This window comes from Cupressus sempervirens, chromosome 2 (genome assembly GCF_028749045.1).
Source record: "Cupressus sempervirens isolate cs-2001-9-10 chromosome 2, ASM2874904v1, whole genome shotgun sequence".
Taxonomy (NCBI): Eukaryota; Viridiplantae; Streptophyta; class Pinopsida; order Cupressales; family Cupressaceae; genus Cupressus; species Cupressus sempervirens.
Genome location: NC_143119.1, coordinates 475860411 through 475882443, shown reverse-complemented (window position 1 = coordinate 475882443; position 22033 = coordinate 475860411). Strand labels below are relative to the sequence as shown.

At 35.9% G+C, this 22033-nt stretch overlaps 1 protein-coding gene across 3 annotated transcripts in view; it reads left to right on the top strand.

The window, feature by feature from the left end:
- LOC149573100 (Tetratricopeptide repeat (TPR)-like superfamily protein) overlaps positions 1-15978 on the top strand; it is a 107203-nt gene extending 91225 nt beyond the window's left edge. For 2 of the 3 annotated variants that reach the window (XM_089814276.1, XM_089814277.1), the window contains 13 exons: positions 8180-8391; positions 8599-10757; positions 10934-11149; positions 11278-11964; positions 12087-12322; positions 12416-12680; positions 12842-12997; positions 13205-13362; positions 13491-13683; positions 13762-14141; positions 14327-14507; positions 14649-14887; positions 15125-15978. In XM_089814276.1, the coding sequence (XP_089670402.1) occupies positions 8180-8391; positions 8599-10757; positions 10934-11149; positions 11278-11964; positions 12087-12322; positions 12416-12680; positions 12842-12997; positions 13205-13362; positions 13491-13683; positions 13762-14141; positions 14327-14507; positions 14649-14887; positions 15125-15833 (5791 nt within the window). In that variant the 3' untranslated portion in view covers positions 15834-15978. Of the gene's footprint in view, positions 1-8179; positions 8392-8598; positions 10758-10933; positions 11150-11277; positions 11965-12086; positions 12323-12415; positions 12681-12841; positions 12998-13204; positions 13363-13490; positions 13684-13761; positions 14142-14326; positions 14508-14648; positions 14923-15124 lie in introns of all 3 variants that reach the window. The other variant, XM_089814278.1, reaches the window with a different exon arrangement.
- The last annotated feature ends 6055 nt before the right edge of the window (positions 15979-22033 follow it).

Genomic DNA, 22033 nt, shown 5'->3' with positions numbered 1-22033 from the left:
AGTTGCTTTCTAACTTGTTTGGCGAGCCTATGAAACCTACCATTATTCACTATGATAACCAAACTTGTATCAAGTTATCCATAAATCTGGTATTTCATGACAGTTCCAAGCATATAGAAATTCCTTACCACTATGTAAGAGACATGGTGGAAAGAAGAGCTATTAATTTAGAATATATCAATACAAGGGATCAAACAACTGACATTCTTACCAAGGCACTTCCTAAAGTTAAGGTTGATCATTTCAGAAAGCAACTTGGCTTGGTTAAAATGTAAGTTAATGTGTTTAAGTCTCAAACCTTGTAAATTTGTTTTAATTAATAAAGATGTTTAAAGTGTAAACTCTTTTGTCATATGTGTGACTCTATGACTCATGGGCCTACCCTATGTTCAGTATTAAAAAGAGAATCTTTTATATTGGAATGTTGACTCTAATAATATAAGGTGACGACTTTAAATTATTAGATTACTATTATGATGAATATCATGTGACTTGATATTCTTGGAAAAATCATAATAGTTAAAAGAGCATATTGATGGATATCATGTGACTTGATATCTATTGAAGATCAATATGTTTAAACTCATGGTGGATATTATGTGACTTAATATCTATGGATATGCCATGGAGGATATCATGAGACTTGATATCTGTGTACACTCAAAATTGTGAGAATATCGGGAGACTTGATTTTCTTAAAATATCTAGAGACTATTACTTCTCATAATGAGGAGAATTCATATGCACTTTGTCTTCCCTAGCTAAGAGGGGGTGTTGAAACATGTAGCTTCGGTTCGGACAATTGCGTTGATCATATGAGAATATACTCATGTATATACACCGTAGTTTCGAGAATCACGACGATTCATGCGATTCGGTTCGATTCAAGCCAAATGATTTTTTGTGAATCGGTGAATCGAATCAGCGATAAAGGGTTTATGAAATATGTTACTAACTAAATTTCAAGGGTTTTAAAATTTTTTCGATTCATGGCCGATTTGCGATTCGATTCGGCCTTGCCGATTCCGATCTAATTCCGATTCTCGTTACTTTGATATATACATGTCGATATGTTTTGAATATCGATATGTATATATGCATGAATATAATCTGCATTATTTATGGTGATCGCAGCATTCAGAATTGACTGTGCATATAATGATTGTGTTATATCTGAGAATGATCTCAGTAATGATCGTATGTATATTGATCATGATCGATTGTAATGGACACAATTAAGTCTTGAATTCATTAGTTTTGTTATGACTAATCAATTAGGTGTGACCATACCACCTATTGGGTGTATTAGTGAATGGTCATGTCTCCTTTTGGAGACATGCCCATTCACCCATATACCCGACCACCCTTGTATAAACATTGTATGCCGCCCGATATTGTTTGCATAGAAATTGATTAATGCAGGCAAATCGGAGACAGTACAAACATCAAACTTGAAGTAACTATTTTATCATATTTGCATTGAAATTATATATACTGTGCAGCACATTGAATCCTTCATTGGCAGTGATTGTACCTGAAATAAAAAAATCCATACTTCAATACTGTAAAAGAAATCTGTAAGTAAATTTTACAGTATTGATTAAATACTCATGGATCTTATGCAATTACTTGAATGAGATATGGAAAGTACATGCAGTGGGCGGAAATGGAACTTAGGAAGATGGAATGCACATGGGTAAGGAAGAGGTTTATGTGAATGCTTCAAGGATGTGAGCTAGATGAATGAAGTAATGTGCAAATGATGACTTTGGTATTTAAAGAGTGACCTTTTACCAAAGTTGAATTCTTCGAATGCAATTACATGTAAAGTGATTTACATGTAATCATGACTTGATGTAAACATGTAATTAGGTTTGGAGGATGGAATTACATGTAAGTGGGTAAGAAGTTAGTTACATGCAAATGAGGATGGAGAATGAGATTACATATAAATGAGATGAATGTTTTTGCGTATATTGGAAAAAGGATGCAATGTGCTTTGGTGTGTGTTGGTGGAATATGAAATGGTGTGATGCACTTGCATGAAAAGGTGGAAAGTGGAATAGTGAAGAATGATTTTGGATTCTTGGGAAAGATCTTTAAGCTTTTCAAAAAACAAAACAACAGTCAAACAACAAACAAAACCAAGCACAAAACAAAAACATACCTTTGGTTTTTGATTCAAACATGACAGATACCAAGTTGCTTTCCTATGCAAATTCAAAATTTGAATTCGGGAAAATTCCAAGCACTTGAAAATGAAGGTTTTCATCTTATTTAAAGAGGACTTGCAAAATACATGGCATATATTTGGACAAATGTACAAGGATGAACCAAAATATGCAAGGAAATAGAAAATAATAGAAAACTTGAACTTGGTGATCAAAGAGCCAAATATGGAAGATTAATAGGTTTGAAAGAATGTTTCTCTCCAAATTTGAATCTTCAAACAACTTCTTGATTTTTTCCGCACTTGCAAGTGTTGGCTTTGAATGAGCAATAGATGAGGCATTTTTTGGATGTGGATGCCAAAAACATGCTTTTCAGTCCCTAAATATGCAAGACATTTTTGCAGATAACTTGTTTTTGGGACGTTTTTGATAAAATTGTTGTCTCAAGATGCAACAACACAAAATGTTTTTTTGCAAGGGAATGCAAAAACGTGACTTTCAAAAGCAATGACATGGTTTAAAATGCCAAAACGCCTCCTATTGAGCCCAAAACATGACCTTAAAACTCCAAAACCTGGACGGTTTTTGCTAAAACATGGCCTCCAAAAGCAATGAAATATAATGATTTTGCAAGAAATGCTAACACCTAATGCATAGAAAGGCATAGAATTGCAAAAACGCTCCTTATTGCATGAATTTCATGCCATGAAATTAGCAAATCTGGACATTATTGGAAAAAATGTGCCCTTGAAGACATAAAACATGAACTTTTTTGCTCTTGGAAGCAAAATCTTGGTTTCAAAGTATGTAAAATCGTTTTCTTTAGGAGGCTTTACATGTTTTAAAATGCATCTATTTGGGTCTTTTATGCAAATTGCACGCTCTCTAAGAGAGTTTGCATGTTTTAAAAACTTGCTTTAGAGGTTGAGAAGCAACATCACACTCTCCCCATGCATTTACATGTGACACTTAACATGTAAAAGACCAAGTTCATGCAAATCGCATTCTTGGAGGTCTATTACATATTTTAGATAACATGTTTAAAGTGTTTAAAGTGTCTTTCTAGTGCAAATCACACTCTTGGAGACTCTTTACATGTAAAGATGTAAATGGGTTGAAAGTTGCATTTGCACAACTTAAGTGATCAATTAAGCACATGTTTTAATTGATTTTTGAGAAAATATCACTTAATTGGGTCAAAAATAACATTTATACTATATAATTAATATATCATGTGCAAATATTATTTCAGAATGCAATATTTAACTTAGATGTTTTAAATAAAACATAAAGTAACTAAAAAAAATCAAACTATATAGTTAATAAAGTCACTTAAGTGAAAAATTTAAAAAGCAACTCAACATTAAAATATAACATAAAGTGTTCTATAGTCACTTAAGTGGTAAAATAACTTAAAAACATAACACAAAGTGAATTTTTGTTATTTTTCAAAAAGTGAATGCCAGATGTTTTAAATAAAACATAAAGTAACTAAAAAAAATCAAACTATATAGTTAATAAAGTTACTTAAGTGAAAAATTTAAAAAGCAACTCAACATTAAAATATAACATAAAGTGTTTTATAGTCACTTAAGTGGTAAAATAACTTAAAAACATAACACAGTGAATTTATGTTATTTTTCAAAAAGTGAATGCCAACACTAAAATATAACATGATATTTTAAATTATGCAATTGCATTTGGAGAGTCCACCTTTTGGGCACTAAAATGGTCGAATCTTTTGATTGCTAAGCCCGATTAAGCCCTAAGATGTATCGAATCGAGGGAAAACCAAAAGCAAAGTTTTGAACAAAACCAAAAGACCAAAAGTGAACAAACTCACACTCAAAAATGAGAAAAAGGACACTGCAGGCTTCATAAATCAAGCACAGGCTTAAGAAAAAGAAAAACAAAAAAGACTTGACGCCTTTAGTAAAAGAGTTCATTATGTAGATTTGGGTCGATTGATTAATCGATGCTAACCAATTAAAGAATGAACTAATCTCAGACAAATGTGAAACTAAGTTGAAAGTTTTGTACTGTTACCTACATTTTGTGGTGACAATATGCAGGACAACACACCGTACCTACTCACAGTGGGTGGAAAGAGGGCTTTCACCTCAGACTTATCCTAGAGAAGAATGCATTAACAACTGAGATTATCTCTTAACGTAGACTCCCTCTCAGCAGGGATAGCTTTGATCAGCAGGAACAGCTTTGATCACCACAATAAGATAGCTGATTTCAATTGATTTACTATTGCGTAAGCTTGCAAAGGGTTGGACATCTCCCTTTGTCACATAGCCTCCCTTTGAAGCTAAATAGCAACATTCATCTCATTGCTTCTTTGTTGCTCCTTGCAACCATGAGAGATATTAAGAACCCATATCTATCAATGCTAAAAGCAATCACTATTTATAATCAATATTCAAGAGATATAATTATAAATACTTATATCTTTGAGATCTAACCTCGACATGCACTCAAATGTACACACAAAAGAGATTCTGTCTTGCATCTCTACAGCCAGTGCAGTGCTTATGGCATCAATACAAATTTTGCTATAAAAAATCTGATACTAACATCATAAAAATTGGAACAATAAAACCTATCTACTTATCATCCACTCGTCCTCACTATCCATCTGTTGGTTTATTCACAGCTTCTGAACACCTCAGGCCTCCAATGCTGTGGTTAAACTCTGTAACACAAAGGCATGATTAGAAATACATTGATCGACAAAACCGAGTTAGCAATTTTTGTGGTGCTAGCACCTCAACCATTTCCAAACATTCACACAAATCCAGAACAAGGTTACTTCTCTATCAGCCACTATTATATCCCTTAATGAATTTGAGGTAAAATTTCACCACAGTTTGGATAGATGCATATACACAGATTTCATGGGTTCAAATGCATCAAAACCTAAACTTATATTAATTTAGTTCCATGACTGCAACTAGTGTTCCTATGTTCATATATTGAGCATAGCACATGATAAATTGAATTCTGCCATAACAATAAATCATCTGCACCATGATTTGATTATATATGCCAATCTTACCTCAATAATATATAGCTTTGAATATAGTTTGCAGATAATGACAAAGACTAGAGAGAGACAATCAAAATACAGATAGACTAAATATACTCGCAATATATATATGAATTATTCACATTAGACATTGAATACGCACAATATATGATAAAAAACAAGTTATACAGAATAATCAAATATATCTGCCTCACACACAAATCAAAATGACAAACATATGAATTCACAGACGATAATACTGAAACACTACAGAAAAATAATTTGAAAACTTCTTGACTCGCATGTCATCAAAATAGCTAAACATAAATGAATTATAAAGAGAAAGGCCAAAAGTGAAAAAACACAACTTCAGAAACATCATCTTTCACAAAACTGGCAACGTTTATAACACATCCATTGAACGGCAGCCAGCAGAAAGGATACATACAGAAACAATAAAATCTTCAAAAGAATGCTCAAACACTAGAACACTGTCAGAGATCAACAATATCTGATGAGCACAGAATATACTAAAATTGAAAACAAATTTCAAACTTGCAGACTTCACACTACTCAAAGGTCTGACGCACATAACACTAAAATTCTCAAACTTACCATATCCCTTTCTCCACTTGATCACTGTTGTTTCTATCAGTTAAGGTCATACAACAAATCTGAAACTTGCAGACTTCAAACTACTTAAAGGTCTGACGCACATAACACTAAAATTCCCAAACTTACCATATCCCTTTCTCCACTTAATCACTGTTGTTTCGATCAGTTAAGACGATACCTGGACTGCATGCCTTATGTTCTGCTTTATGGCACCTTTGATGTACTTGGGTCAGATTATTCTGCAAGACACTTGAATAAGGATTGATAAATTTTAGCACCATATTTGTTCCCTCTAATGCATTCTCCATACCTAAAATATGTTCAAGCCAAATACGCCGCGATCACATCTAATCAGATTCTCATAGAAACAACATACAATTTCCCTTCATAGATGACATTGCCAATGAAGAAGTTCCTGTTAACTATTCACGGTCATGATAATACCTCCCATCATAAATTGAATGGATTCCTTCCTGGATAGTTGCCTCACATGTACTGATATTGCTCACCCTTGTTGAAAGTGAATACAGTCGAAATGAAGGCAAACGAACAGTCAAGTGTTTCCCAAATCTGCTACTGCTGCTTTTGATATAATATCCGATACAATTGTGTTCTGTCAGGCTCAGAATAACATTAATATAATTCTGCTCGATAGTGGTCAGAGAATTTCTGAATGATAACATCAAAAAACAAAGAGCTGTGCCCGAGCTTGAAGAAAAGAAAATGAAGATGATGCTTCAGACTTCACAAACGGACGAACTGAGCACATAGTTATTAGACAAAAAAACATCTTTCGAAAAAGAGAATAGTTTACTTTGAAAGAAGATTTAGCGCTGAGTATATGAGGAGGTAACGATTATCACAGAACCGGAAACATCAATATGATTACATCAAGCAGAACTGATGACATCCAAATAGAAAGTAAGAAGCTGTGAAGGAGAGAAACGGTTCCAGCGGAACATACTGACAATCGAAGAGAAAAAATGAAACTGACGCCACTCTAATCACTGACTAAATCATGCAAGATGCCTATTAAAACAAAGAATCGATGATAGACAGATGAACACACAGCGAATCAATGGCATGCAACGCCATGACAGCAAGAGAACCTGATAATTTAGGCGTGGCTGAGGAAGCTTAAACACATGAAGAAAACTGCAAACGATCAATCTCAGCCCTCGATAAACACAAAAAACATTCTGAAAGCGGCACCCTACCACTGAGTCGGAATCACCAAGATCTGAAGAACGAACATTGCTAGCCGACCACAATAGCTCCCTCGTTGCACTCCGTTGAGTACACTATTCTGTAATAATTAAATCTTGTTGAATTACAAACAGTTGAAGAATCAAACAAAGATTGATTAATCCATTTGAAGCTTACTTTGCTAAAATCAAAGCAGATGATTGCCACTGTCTTCTCGCAGAAGATAACCAGACCATGAGAAAAAAATCTTAATTATATCCATAGATTTCCTTTTTGGTTTTGGCTACTCAATATGATTCAGGTTCATCATTTCTTGGCAAAAATATGTGGACCGACTGATTTGTGATCACAATATATTCCATGTTGCTCATCACAAACAGCCCCACATCCTCCTTTCTTGGCACCATGATGCTTTCTCAAATCCTGCGATCCAAATGCTCATAAGCAACTTGCTGGACTAAATTTCTGTGATGAGCAACACATTGCAGAGAAACACATATACGAAACACAAAGCTTTCACTTAATTGATTTACAATATACCAAGCAATCACATAAATAGATTGCATAAGAGACTTCATTTTTCACATGAAATCTCTTTGAATCCCAAAAATAAAACCCTTCGTATTTTAAATATTTAACACTTCATATTTCCATATGCATGCTTCTTCGCATGATGTATGACATGTCTTTTTACATAATATTATCTTTAAATATTGTCACAAATGTCTCTTTCAGCTAAAGATGACCATAATGTCATAACAACCAGATTTCTATTTTATAAAACCAGAGATAAAGATCTCTATCGCAGCTACAATCTTCAACATTTTGAACATAGCATGAACTTGGAGGCCAAGACAACCATGAAATTAGTTGTATACCCTTACATTATTCATCATGTAGATAAATTTTGCAGGGAATACTCGCAGTTATGTTAATATAAATAAACTTTGAATTTTATCTGTGCAATTACTAATTTTGTGGTGGCTAGAAATAGGCATTAACACACTATGTATAGATTTTTAAAAGCTGGTATATGATAATAGTGTTTGAAGCTAGTCTGGGAATGGATTGTTTATGAAAAACAATATTAATTCTTTTATTTTCTGTTATTCATGCGGTCAATGGATTTGTATGTACTATCTCCTGGCTCCAGGTTCCTGACATTGAAGAATCTGGGCAACACATTTGCCAAACAAGGCTTCATGTACTACGAGAAAGCTGTTCAGTGCTATCTCCAAGCTGTGGAAATTGACAGAAAGGATATCGTTATCTGGAATCACTTAGGGACATTATCATGTGCTTTGGGATCATTGAATACAGCACGCAGGGCTTTTGAAGAAGGTCTTAATTGCAGTCCTAACAATTGTAAGTGAATTATTCTATCCATGGTTATGCAATATCTAAATAATGCCTCTATTACTGAGAAAAAAATATTATTGTGCTACTTGACTTTTGTCTTGATCTCCAAGTTGACAGCTTTTCTGCATTTAGTCTATACCTTGAATTCTTTAAATTACCTTGAATTCTGATACGATTCTTAATTATAATTCATATATTTATTTCTAAACACAGGGAACTGTATGGAGAAGCTTTTGGAGGTTCTCGTTGCAATCAGAGATGATGTGTCTTGCCTTGTTGTTGCAAAAACACTCCTTAAAAAATGGCCTTCACATTCACGTGCTTCTGCCATAAAAAGAGTAATTGAGGAGTCACAGTCAACTCCTTTTGAATTATGTGGCATAGATAAACTGGAGCCAATGCACATTGGTTTGTCTTTTCCTAAAAAGAGGAAAATGATTGATATTGAAGAAAAGGATAGATGTTCAAAAATAGGAAGAGTTCAGCCATTAGATCTACATTTGCTGGAAGCATCATGGGGTGCACTCATAGATGCCCTCTTGAATGTCCTCAAGTCAAAGATGCCTGGCAATCATGAGCATGATATTGAATATGGGGAGGCAGGCTGTTGTAGTGATTACCAAAGGTTGGTAAATGCTAATGTTAAATTTTTGGTGAGGAACACAGAGATAAGTGATGCCAGCATAAGATTGCAAACATTGAATATGCCATATTTTTTTTCAGGGGATGACAGAGACAAAAATATGGAGGTGGATGCATCTTTGGAATGTGATTCAAAGGCATGCATAATTCTTTCTAAGGACAAAGAACCAAGCACATTTGGAATTCACAAGGATGTATCTGTTGAAAATACTAATGAAAGGACACGCCTTCCTAAAGAAAGGGAACTTTCTACAGATGAAGACCCTCCTCAGGAAAGGCGCAGCACTCGCCTAGAACAGCTTAGGACTCGTAAAAGTGAACGCGAAGAATCAGATTTGGAAAAAGGAAAGGAGCAAGCCAAATTTTTAAGGAAAATGCTTGATCCATATATTGTTAGTGACTCAAGACAGATAAATTCCTCCAGAATTGCTGAAATTTTTTCTATGAAGCATCCTAAAGAGGTGGACAAAAATATTAGCTTGTTCGACTCTGATGTGATCAAATTCCTTGAGAAAATCAATGGCAATTATGGCGTCTATCAAATTGGGGAACTGATTCTAGAAAAGCTATCTGTAAACAAATTGCCATATGAGGACAACCTATATCGATTGCTGGAACTTGATAAAATGACAAGGCATTGGAACTATGACAAGTCTCCTTACTGTAGCCTTTTTCTGGCAGAACTTAATTCTGATCTTGCAGCATCCTGTTCTAAAGAATCAAAATTTACTTTTAGTGATCTGTTCGATGAAGCAATGTATCATCTCTGTAAAGTTGTGGAGTCAATTTCTATAAATACACAGTTTAACAGTTTTGTAATGAGTGCTGAAGATATGCCAAAGACCTTGTCACAGTCAACAAGTTCATTTGAAATAGGTCCCCAATATAAACACAGTTTGGGAAATAAGAACATGGATGATTCATGCAGCTCTTTTATGGAAGGAAGTACGGTTTTAAATGGTTTAACAAGAGCAGAGCATGCTGTGGTGGATACGAGAAAGGATGTTCTGAAGTCTGGAACAAATTATTCAGTTTTAACACTTGACTGGTCCTTCTGGGTTCGTTTTCATTGGCTGAGTGGTCGTTTGTGGACTTTGTCTGGTGATAGAGAGAAAGGCTGTAAAGAGTTTCAGAAATGCTTTTCTATTCTAAATGACCGACTGGCTAAAAACGGTATTTGTGACAGAGTTGTGCTTCCTTATTGTAAAGTTGATAAGGAAATCTCTCTGCAAAGAGTTCAGCATGAGCTCAGGTTACTGGAAATTGAGGGATTGCTGAAAACCTCTTGTCCTGAATTGCTGGAGAGAGAGAAATACTCAGAGTTGATTAAGCTACTTTCTCCAGTTATACTTTCTAGTAATGAGAAATGCTTTGTTCAGACATTGAGTGTGAACCAGGATAACACTGTGGATACTTCAGTTGAGTTGTCTGGTCTTGATATGCTAAAATTGGCTTGTGAGAAAGATAATCCAAAAGACCTTGCAACTTTGTTGAAGTGTCACAAGAGGAGGTTGGAAATTCTCTGTCTTGCTGCAGGCATTGCTGAAATACCAGAGGCAGATAATGTGATTGACAAGGTCTCTATTTCTAATGCCTGTAACCTTACATTTGAATTGGAGTTGGAAGAGGCTAGGAAAGGTCACTGGAATAAAATGGTCGCAGATGAGATCAAGTCAATATCCAGATGTGCATCTCATATAAAAGAAGAAATTGATGAGAATGAAACTCCAGTAAGTTATTCTCCTTTACCAATAATCCTGGTATAATTTGATTAGTAACTTGAGTAATAATGAAAAGGATACATCCGTATTGGTAGTGTATAATCTCATTGTTGGTATTAACGTCTTGCATTATCCTTTCGTACAAGGAAAACATTCAAAGAATGTTAAATAAATTCTGAATGCAGGCATCTTTTGATATCCCTACAGCATTATTGGGCCGGATGCAGTGTTTGCTATTGACAGTTATGTGTCATATCATCAAAGTACTTCCTTGTCTCAAGTCATCTGGTTTGCTAGGTGCTGATTCCAGTGAACAACTAGAAACCACTTGTTTTGTTAATGTAGCAGTTGCATTTTGCAAGCTTCAACATTTGGACTCAAGTGTCCCTTTGAGAAAGCAGGCCAGTGTTCAAATTCTATATATCCAAGTTTTTTTTTTCTATTGCTATCTTAATGCTCTTAGCCTTCAGTAGGTGTATGGTTTTGGGAAACATGTTGTCATGAATTATTCTGTCCTTTTATTTAACAGGTTGAACTGCTTGCAACAGTACATGAATTACTTGCTGAACATGGACTTTGCTGTGCTGGGAAAGATTGTGAGGGTGGTGAAGGCACATTTCTTAAACTAGCCATTAAGCATCTTTTGGCTGTGGAGATAAAACTAAAAATGAGTCTTAATTCTGCAAACTGCCAGGAAATTGTAAATGCAAATGTAAAGCAATATTCTGAGAATGTTCATCTTACAGCAGAGTTGCCTAAAATTTCTCTTGGAAAAACAAATTTTAATGGACAGGATGATCTCTTGAAAGAAGAGGAGATCCATAGATTTGAGCCCACATCTCTCAAGGAAATAGCCGGTGCAAGCACTTCTGGAATGGAAGTTGGAAGAATGACTGAGGATGTTCTTAATAGTATCAAGAGTAGTTCTGATATTTGTAAAGGGTCATCCTTTGAGAGGAAAAAGGTAAACATTCAAACAGGAGATGCTGGAGATTCCTATGGTGATTTTGAAAAGACAAAGTTCGATTTGGGCATAGATAATGTACTGGATCAGAGTTTCTTCTGTTTGTATGGTTTGAATCTTAAAGGTGGTCTGGACACATCTAGTGAAGATGATCTGGCTATTCACAGGAATACAAGTCTTGGAGATTATCAAACAAAGGAGCAGTGCGCTGATGTATTTAAATATCTTCTGCCATATGCAAAAGCCTCTTCAGTATGTAATGTTATTGTCTAGTTGCATTGTATGGTTGTTTCTGCTTCTTGCTTTTCTATTGTAAAATATGAAGATTATTAGATACCTTGTAGTACTTACCTTTGTCTCTCAAATGTTTGCAGAGAAATGGCTTAGTTAAACTTCGGAAGGTCTTGAGAGCTATTCGCAAGCAGTTTCCACAGCCCCCAGAAGAGGTTTTGAATGGAAACACCCTGGATATCTTCCTGGAAGATCCTGATTTCAATGAAGAAAAAATTCGTGACATGGCCATGTCTGGAGAAAATATAGAGCATATAGCTCAGTATGCTTTTGCATCTGGAGGAGATTGTGATAATGAGCAAACACTGTTAGCTGGAAGGTATGTTTGACTGTAATATTTCTCTGTAGTAAAAGTCATGCCTAAAGGATTATCACCTCTATTTTGTTTCACACTTAGAACTTCAATTGCCAGGGAGTTGGAATCGTGTATTAGAAGGATGATATGTGGGAAGAACATTGATGCTAACACTGAGCCATATTTGGAAGTTTATGCAAACCTGTATTACATTCTTGCTCAAGTAGAAGAGATGAGTGCTACAGATAAATTTTCTTCGTTTGTTCTTACAAAGGAAGGGGAAGAATTTGTTCAACAGAATGCCAGTCTCTTCAAGTTTGATCTTTTGTACAATCCACTGCGTTTTGAAAGCTGGCAAAAACTGGCAAATATTTATGACGAGGTGAGAAAATATATGTTTCTACTCTTTTTTTAGCCGATATAAACAGATCTAATTTATGAAAATGTATACACTAGGAATATACACACACATCACATCTTATTTTATTAACATGTATGTTGAAATGTCTTTTGAGATACACTCATCCATTTTGCTATCACCAGGAGGTGGACCTCATGTTAAATGATGGCAGCAAACACATAAATGTAGTGGAATGGAAGAAGCAAAGTAACTTGTCTCAGAGAGTGGAAATTAGTCGAAGGAGAAGTAGACGCTGTTCATTAATTAGTTTGGCTTTAGCAAAAACTCCTGAGCAGCAGGTTGTTACTGGATTTTTTTTGAGGTTCAGGATTTCTTTTAATACAGGATTAATGAGAAGTTGTTTATTTATACATTTAAAAGGTTAAAAGTTTATGGCAGACCACAAAACGTTTTTTTCTCAAAGTTGTGTGTGCAGGTAGATTACAGTACATTTAAATTCATTCTTGTATTAAAATATTTTGATGCCTTTTTTTAATCTCATACAGTGTCAGGCACACGAATTATTGGCCCTTGTCTATTATGATAGCATTCAGAATGTGGTGCCATTATATGATCAGCGGCATTATGTACCAGCAAGAGACTCAGCCTGGACGAACTTCTGTCAGAATTCCCTAAAACACTTTGAGAAAGCTTTTGCATACAAGTAACCACTTAATGCCTTTTGACTGTGGAGTGAACTTGTTTGTTGCTAGCTACCTTTTCTCAATTTGGGTTTTCTTGCTCGTAGAATGGCTTCAAGGTGCCTAATGTTTATTCTTAATTTTTATGCAGACCAGAATGGTCTCATCCCTTTTACTTGGGTAAGCTATCTGAAAAGCTTGGTCACCCATATGAGAAAGCACTTTCATATTATGGCAAAGCTGCAAGCATGAATCGCTCTGCCGTAGATCCTGTCTATAGAATTCATGCCTCACGGTTGAAGTTGCTTTACACCATTGGCCGACACAACTTACGTGCCATTGAGGTGAGTTTAGAACTGAACTATTATGGACAATTGTTAATTAATTTATGTCATGCTAGCTGACTAGTTTGTCTGATATAGGTCGTAGCAGGTTATTGCTATCAACCTGCAACAAAAGAAAAAGTGTCCACTATTTTGGAAGGTGCATGCAAGGATGCTTTACAGAGTGGGATGCTAACTGAAGCACTGAAAGGGGACTGTCCAGTAGAGGCACCAGGGCCTCTGGAGGAGGCATGGAGTTTACTTTTTGATGACTGTATTTCGGCTCTAGAAATTTGTGTTGAGGGAGATCTTAAACATTTCCATAAGGCCAGATATATGTTGGCCCAAGGACTGTACTATAGAGGGGAGGAAAATGATTTGGAAAGAGCAAAGGAAGAATTATCCTTTTGTTTTAAGTCGAGTCGATCAGTCTTTACAATCAATATGTGGGAAATTGATGGTGCAATCAAAAAGGGAAGGTAAAGGCTTTGCTGTTTGTTCTTGTAAAGTTCTAACAAAAGACTGGCTGTAAGTTAGGATCAAATCAATATTAATCATTGTTTGGGATTTTAGTGGCTGTTCACATCTTGTGATGGGGATTGTCTACTTTCTTAGACTATTTTGATATCTAAAGACATTAGGCTTATCTCAAACTAAATTGCAGGCGGAAGGCTCCTGGTCTTGGTGGTGCCAAGAAGGTTTTAGAGCTGGCAATGCCAGAAAGCTCTCGAAAGTTTATTACTTGTATACGGAAGTATATTTTGCTTTATCTTATTTTATGTGAGAGGACAGGAGATTTCTATACACTTGAACGGGCTTATTCTTCTATTCGGACAGACAAGAAGGTAAGCTTGTGCATGTTGAAACCTCAGTCTGCTGAAGTAAAATAAACAGAATCAAAGTTATGTATAATTTACATGCTGGTTTTGTGTTTGAATACCATAACTTCTTTAGCAGTTAATTGAGACCATTTTGTAACCTAGCAGTTCTCACTTTGCTTGGAAGATATAATACCTGTTGCACTTGGGAGGTATATACAAGCTCTTGGGACAGCAATTTCTCATGCAGAGTCCCATGGTTCTAGCAATAATAGCACCTTCGAGCAGTTGTTAGAGAAGATGTTTAACCTATTTATGGACCAGGGAAATTTATGGTCTGATTTGGCTGGATTATCTGAATCGAGAAGTACAACTACTCCGGAGTTCTCTGAAATCACTGTTTATAGGTGCGATGGAGATGTCCATGTTATGTTTTTTTTTGGTAAATGGCTGAAGCCTGAATTATTTATTATTAATTGTTGGAAATAATAATAATAATTAATTATTACCATTGTGTTGTAGGCTTTTGCCTAGGAGATGTCCATATTATTGCCTTCTGTCTATTTAAAAAAATAAATTTGTAAGCCTGCAAAGTTGCTAACTACATTCTAAGAGACATCTTTGTTACATGCAATTTTGTACAGCTTCATTCACAGGTATTTACATGCTTTGGAGATTGATGGTAGAGTGGATGCTCTTGAAGGAGTTAATGAGAAGATAAGAAAACGATTTAAAAATCCCAAGCTATCAAATGTTCACTGCGCCAGAGTTTGCAAGCATGCAGCATTGGCTTGGTGCCGTTCTATACTGACAAAGTTGGCTTCAATAACGCCTTTGCCTCTGGATGTTCATTCTATTCAATCAGTTACACAAGCTGTGGGAAACATGGACCATGGACTTCAGCTTGTTGTAGACATTCAAACAGATGAGTTGTTGAACATTTCGTATGAAGATTCAAATCTACAGAGCAAACTGAAGGAAAAACTACACCCTCTTTTATCTCGCATAAGGAATATGCCAATCAAGCATGCGACTGCAGAGCACATGGATATAGCTGTCAAAATGTTACATTATGCATTCAATTTTTATCGTGAGAGCTCCTGTGGGGCACTTCCTTCTGGGATAAATATGTGTGCAGTACCATCTCGCTTGCATCTTCAGGGCACTTTTCCATCAACTGGCAACTTTGAGCATGCTTCTACAGCCGAGGTTCTTGATCTCAGCATGCCCAGAAAATTACTTCTCTGGGCATACACACTAGTTCATGGTCGCTATTGCAACATACAAACTGTTGTTAAGCATTGTGAAGAAAATGCAAAAGTCGTTAACCTAATGCTTAGTAATGCTTCTTAACTAAGATCCTTAGTTTGTAAAGAATGTAAAGGCTCTAGCTTCTATGGTATGTAAAGATGGGAAAGACCTTGGTTTCTCTGATGGACAGTTTTCTTGGCATACTTATTTCTTTCATATATATTTTCAAAATGATCATTTGCAAGAAGCTTGCCTAATTGTTTTGGACTTTTTGGGGAACATTTTTGTGTTGGCATCCGATCAATCTTGGCATGTGTTTGAGTGTTTCATCGTCTTCTCTCATTTCCATGTTGTCCTTGTATACATGATGATAAGTATGTACATTGAGTTCTACAAGGTGAGATGTTTTTTTTTTCTATGACAAGAAAGTTTGCTAGAGGCTTTGAAAACATTTACCATTTTCTAAATTACTTTATTCGTGTTGTTTTGAAATAGCGGGCAGAAAGGGGATGACACCTTTTAAGTATCATGGAATATTTGAGCAAGACATACTGCACATAGCACACATCACATCCACTTCTGGAATGCTGACTCATACTAATGTTAGATTCTACTTGTGTCATTGAGCTGCCCATCTTTACCATTGCAGTGTACTTGATCATTGTACGCCTTATTCTAGAGAATGCCTCAAATGCTTCCAACTAAAATTTCAGTTGAAGCCAGCCTCACTTTTGAAGCATTTCTAAATGGGGTGATCCATTTATATTTGTATGGTAGTTACTTTTTTGGAATCATTTGACTTTTTTGCATTGTAGATTGCATTTGAGTTGCAATTCCTGTAGTCCCTAGCACATTTCTACAAGGTTAAGAGATGTTCTCTATGTGTCATTGTCTCTTCTACAAAATGAATTTGGTGGGGATGATTCTTTCCGCTCCTACAGCCCCTTTATTTTCAAAATGTATAATGAAACATGCTTAGTAACATTAGAGGTTTGTCACATTCCAAAGATGCCTCAGTTAATCTGAACACACACTATGGAAAAACCATGTTAAACAGCAAACTATTTTCTTTTTCTACACACCAGTGAAGCAAGCAACATTATGACTTAAATGGTTATGCTATTTGATAAGGATTATTATATAAAATTAATTTCCAATCTTGATTTGTGAGGCTTCACACCAATGAGTACTAGATATGTCTTGGAAGGGTGGTGACTTAATTAGAGGGTTGTTCCTCTTGATATGTTTGTTTCCTTGTGGACGAGATTGTTGCTGAATTCAACCTTTTTTCAGACAGTAAGAGACTTTAAAAAACATTGTTACTAAAGTAACTTGCAATTTCTTGGAATCCCACATTAAGTTGAATATTGAGGTTACAATACAAGATGTGAGAAGTTATTAACTTTACTTGTCTAAGTCTTGGTACCAAGATACTAAAATTAAGTAATGCTATGAGAGCAACAATTTAGACCTCAAATTAATTGATATTATTAGTGCTTTCATTTTGTAGTTAATAATTTGCATAAGGTTGATGGGAAAATTAGTATCTTGGCTGATATCAATTGCGATATTGCTATTAGGATTGAATTGTGTAGTTTTTGAGTCAAACACATTGACCCATGTTTGATGAGTAGTGGTTCATACGAGTCTATCTCTCAAGAGAGTGAATGTAACACTTCGCACTCATTGGATCTAGGTGATGCTTATAGAGGTGAAGCACTAGGGCTTCTTGGGAGGACACCCATCTTAGTACTACTTCAGCTCAAGGGTGCTTAACTATGAAGTTTCCTCCATGATTGAACCACTTATGCTTGCTACCCCATTTGTAAAACCTTCACCAAGTGTTGTGCCTTATGAACCATTCACTAGAAAGCCTTTTAACCTCTTCATCTGATAAGTATGAGACATTATTCCATAGTCAAATTGTGATATTCCTCTATCTCTACTTTTATCTAGACAATAAATCTAATAACATTCTCATGTTTAGGCCACAAAGGCCACTAATGATGTCATGGACACAATAAATATAATGTCACAAGTTACTAGAATACCCATATTTGCAATAAATTATGTTCCTTGGCTTTAACTAGATTTTTCTTGTAATAATTTATTTACATGTTTGGTTTGTTACTGAGTGCTTTTGAAGGGATCTGTGAACTTATTGGTCTGTGTTTTATGACACAAAACAACTTGGAATAAATACGTGGGGATATTCTATCCTCTTTTGAACAAAGTCTACATTGTGCTAAACTATGTGATCACAAAGTAGACTTTAAGGTTTCAAATGCATGTGATTTTGTTGTTTAGGATACACTCCTGTAGTAAATGATTTGTTGAAAATCTCTGAGGGGACTTACGTGGTGTAATCCCAATGTGTTTGAATCACAATGCCTTTGAACTTTTGGATTCTACTTATATTAAGATTCCTTTTTAAAAAAGGAGTAAGATCAAGGTTGTAGGAAAATTATTCTAACTCTAAACTAGAGCAATGAACTTTTGGAGACAAGTTTGCAAACATGGAATTTGAAGTAATCATTGCTTTAACAAATGTCTTTGAATGATTTTAGATTTTACTTAAATTAAGACTTCTTTTTAAAAAGGAGCAAGATTAAGGGTTGAGGAAGATTATTCTAACTCTAAATTAGATCTATGAAATTTTGGAGACAAGTTTGCAAATGTGGAGTCTAAACTAATCCTTGCTTTGACAAATTCAATAACTATAGAAGGAAGGTGCTATCTTATAAGGGGTTCAAAGGATTTTTACATTACGCATGTTCACCAACATTTATTTTGAACAATGAATATAGTAATGCAAGTAAAGCTTTCTTTTAATTGTCTAGATTAACACCACAAAATAAGTGAAAATCATCCAATTATAAAAGATATGACCATATTGAAATGAACATTCTCATTGAATCCTTTAACTTGAATATAAAATCTACTCTTAAGCGAGAGATGGAAACCACCCAACTTGCAAAATATATCAAATTCACCAACAAGGCAACAATGAATTTACTTGAGTTTATGCAACAATTTTTTTGAATCTCTTTTCACAAATGAGAGGAGGATCTTATATAAGAGATTAAAAGTAGAAGAAAGGTTGAGAGCAATTTAATATTGATGGCCAAATTTTATACAAGTATCACTTAAATAGGGTTTGTAATGATTATCTAATAAAAATCAAATAAAAAATGACTTAGATCTTACCTTGATGGAAGAAGGTTAAGTTATATGAACTTGGATTCTCCGATAGGTGGAAACAGGGGGTTGCTACCTCAACATGCTGATTTGTTTGAATGAAATTGGCTTTGAATAAATTTTCTTAAGTTTTGGGAATTTGAATTGGAATCACATCATCTTTAAACCTCCTTGAACTTGGAATTTTCTCCCATTTTGAATGCTCAACTTCACCTGTAGTTGAGCATAATGGACTACTTGGTGTAAAATATGAAATTTGGAAGATGCTTGTGCGATCTTCTCTTCTCCATCCATTTTTCCTGTCTTGAAATTCTTTGTAGGTGTTGAAGTCCTTGGTTGTGTTTGTTTTCCTTGTTTGTGAATGCCATCTTTCCTTATACCATTTGAATTTGTTCCTTTGATCTTTTGATCTTTGGAAATCCAAGGTTGTCATGGCATCTCCTTTATCTTTGTCCATCATTGATTGTTCATTCCTCATCACGAGCTTGCATCAAGTTGTAAAACAACATTGAGAAAGTTGTCAACTCATTAAAACGACTTTACTAAACTTTCCTTAAATTTGGAAATTGACCTTATGAATTTGGGAAATTATGAAGTTGTTGGAATTATCACCATTGTTGTTGCACCAAAAGCTCAAGCTATCAATGAACGTCACAACTAGAGACAAGGTTCCACGGGAGGCAGTTAAGCACATGCCACAAACCCATTGTTGTCTAACAAAATGGGTAGTTAGGCAGTTACTAGTGTAGACACGGTTGTGTCGTTTCATAAGCACCATATTGGATATTATAAATGTAGCTTTCACTTATGTATTTGGCATCAATCAGGGGATGGAACATTGTTATGTATGAAAAGCATTTGACGAATGAATAGTATTTTACTTTATTAAATCATTATATGGTTCTTTCTTGTTCACCCACAAGCTGAACATTTGGCACCATTGCCACTTCGAATCTGGAGTAGCATGGAAGGCCGAGGATAAATGGGAATAACAGTACAAGACAACTGGAAAACGAATGAGGACAATGAAATATAAATTCTGGAAGGTGAACCTGAGGCAACCCAAAATTCTCACATCCTATACCACGTAGGCCTTGAAACCTTCGTACAGAGAGAAGCTACGGAGAATGAGGTTATGCCAAACAATGTGTGGGATGCTATGCACGCTAGCCCAACCACAAACAAATTTTTAGATCAACTCCCCTATCTAATCGCACAAGCATACCTGGCACAAAAAAGACGCAAGGAGGAAATAAAATGCGATGAACACCATTAGGAGACCCTCAAAAATTTTTGAGGAGAGAGATGCATGACGTCACAAAACAGAACCATAATCTTTTAAGTTGTGAAATAAAAAGCACTTGAGTCTGTAACTGTCGCTTGAGTCGACACATGATGTATATAGATTGAATAAATAAAATAGTGTTCTATTTTATTTTTATATAATGGTATATGTCCAATGCCCAATCTTTTAAACAAAAATAGGAACTTAAGGGAGGATGTTGATGAATTACAATCTGTGCAGGGGGATTTAATCCAAGCCGAGCGAAGGTGGTAGCTAAGACAACTTTCCAAAGACTGGACTGTGGGGCAGTCAAAGGAATCATTGAGGGTGATTGAAGGCAACCGCGTGGAAGGTGCTAGAACTATCGAAGGGTGCCATAGTTCGTTGAATGACGAGTACAGAGAAACGAGGAGTTGCTTGAGGAAACACGACAGAGATTAACGGTGCTGGAAGAGACAAGAAAAGAGTTTCTGCACTCATCTCGTACACCACTACGAGAGGGAGCCTATAAAGAACTAGGAAGGGAGGCGAGGCCAACATAAGACACCAAGGCACAAGAAAGTGTCCGAGGGAGACTGCATGGTGGTCAGAGTAACCCGTCAGGACCAACTCCTAATAGTTTTGGGACACGACCGAGTGGTCATCAACAAATGAGGAAAACAATGTCTCAAAAGCAAAAACTCCTGAAGTTCACAGGCGATGGGAAGGAAGACCCCATACAACATTGTCGTACATGTGAAATTATATGGACCACCAACTCGGTCATCGATGTTGACGAGTGGTTGAACCAGTTTCTAGTCAGCCTATGAGGAGTAGTGGTGGATTGGTTCTCAGACATGGACAAGGCGGAGATCTCCACTTGGGATGATCTAAAGAAAGAATTCCAAGTAGAATTTTGACTGCTATTTGATGAGAACAAGGTTATTACAAAGATCTACAACTGTAAACAAGGAAAAGACACTGTTCGAGCTTACAATTGAAGACTCAAAGATCTTCTTAGCTGGATGGGTACTCAAACCGCTGATGAACTAAAGAAACATTAGTTTGTCGAAGGACTTCGCCGGGCATTGAGAAGGAAAATGAAGATAGTCTTGCCCACATCATATATAGATGCTTATGACCGTGCCTTGAAATTAGAAAGTGAGGGCAAGACGACAAAGAAAAAGAAGAAGACAAGAATTTTTTTTTCCTCTGAGAGTGATGAGTCCTTTGACGAGGAAAGTAGTGCAGACAACGAGGAGGAACCCAACAAGAAAGTATAGGCCCTCCAAAAGGACTTGGAGAAAATGAGGAAGGATTTTAAGTCCATGAAAGGAGCCACTAGTTGCATGGAGGAAGGAGAAATATGGTGTAAAAATTGCAAAGAGAAAGGCCACCCAAAGGGAGCGTGCCCTAAAAAGGCAATGTGCGGTACTTGTCAAATCTTGGGTCATTCTATGAAGGAGTGCTTGCTCAACATGAAGACACAAAATCAACAGATAATGTTCACACAGGGACAACCATCTACTTTTGGCACTAACAACGAGACCCAAGGCAACAATAATGCCACATTTGATGGCTACAAAAACAACCACTGAGGAGGAAGGGGCAACAATGACAATAGGAATCAGATACAATATTATTCCAAAGAAAGGTTCATAACCCAATGTTGAGCATGTAACCAATGGGGCCACTTTGCCAGAGTGTCTAAAGAATGACACTTCTGAAAAATTATGTTGATGGTGTGGTCTAGGGGACCACGAAGATGCCAATTGCCCAAAAAAAGTAAAGCTCATTAGCATTGATGAGCAAAAAGTTTTGGTTGTCACCTACAACCAGG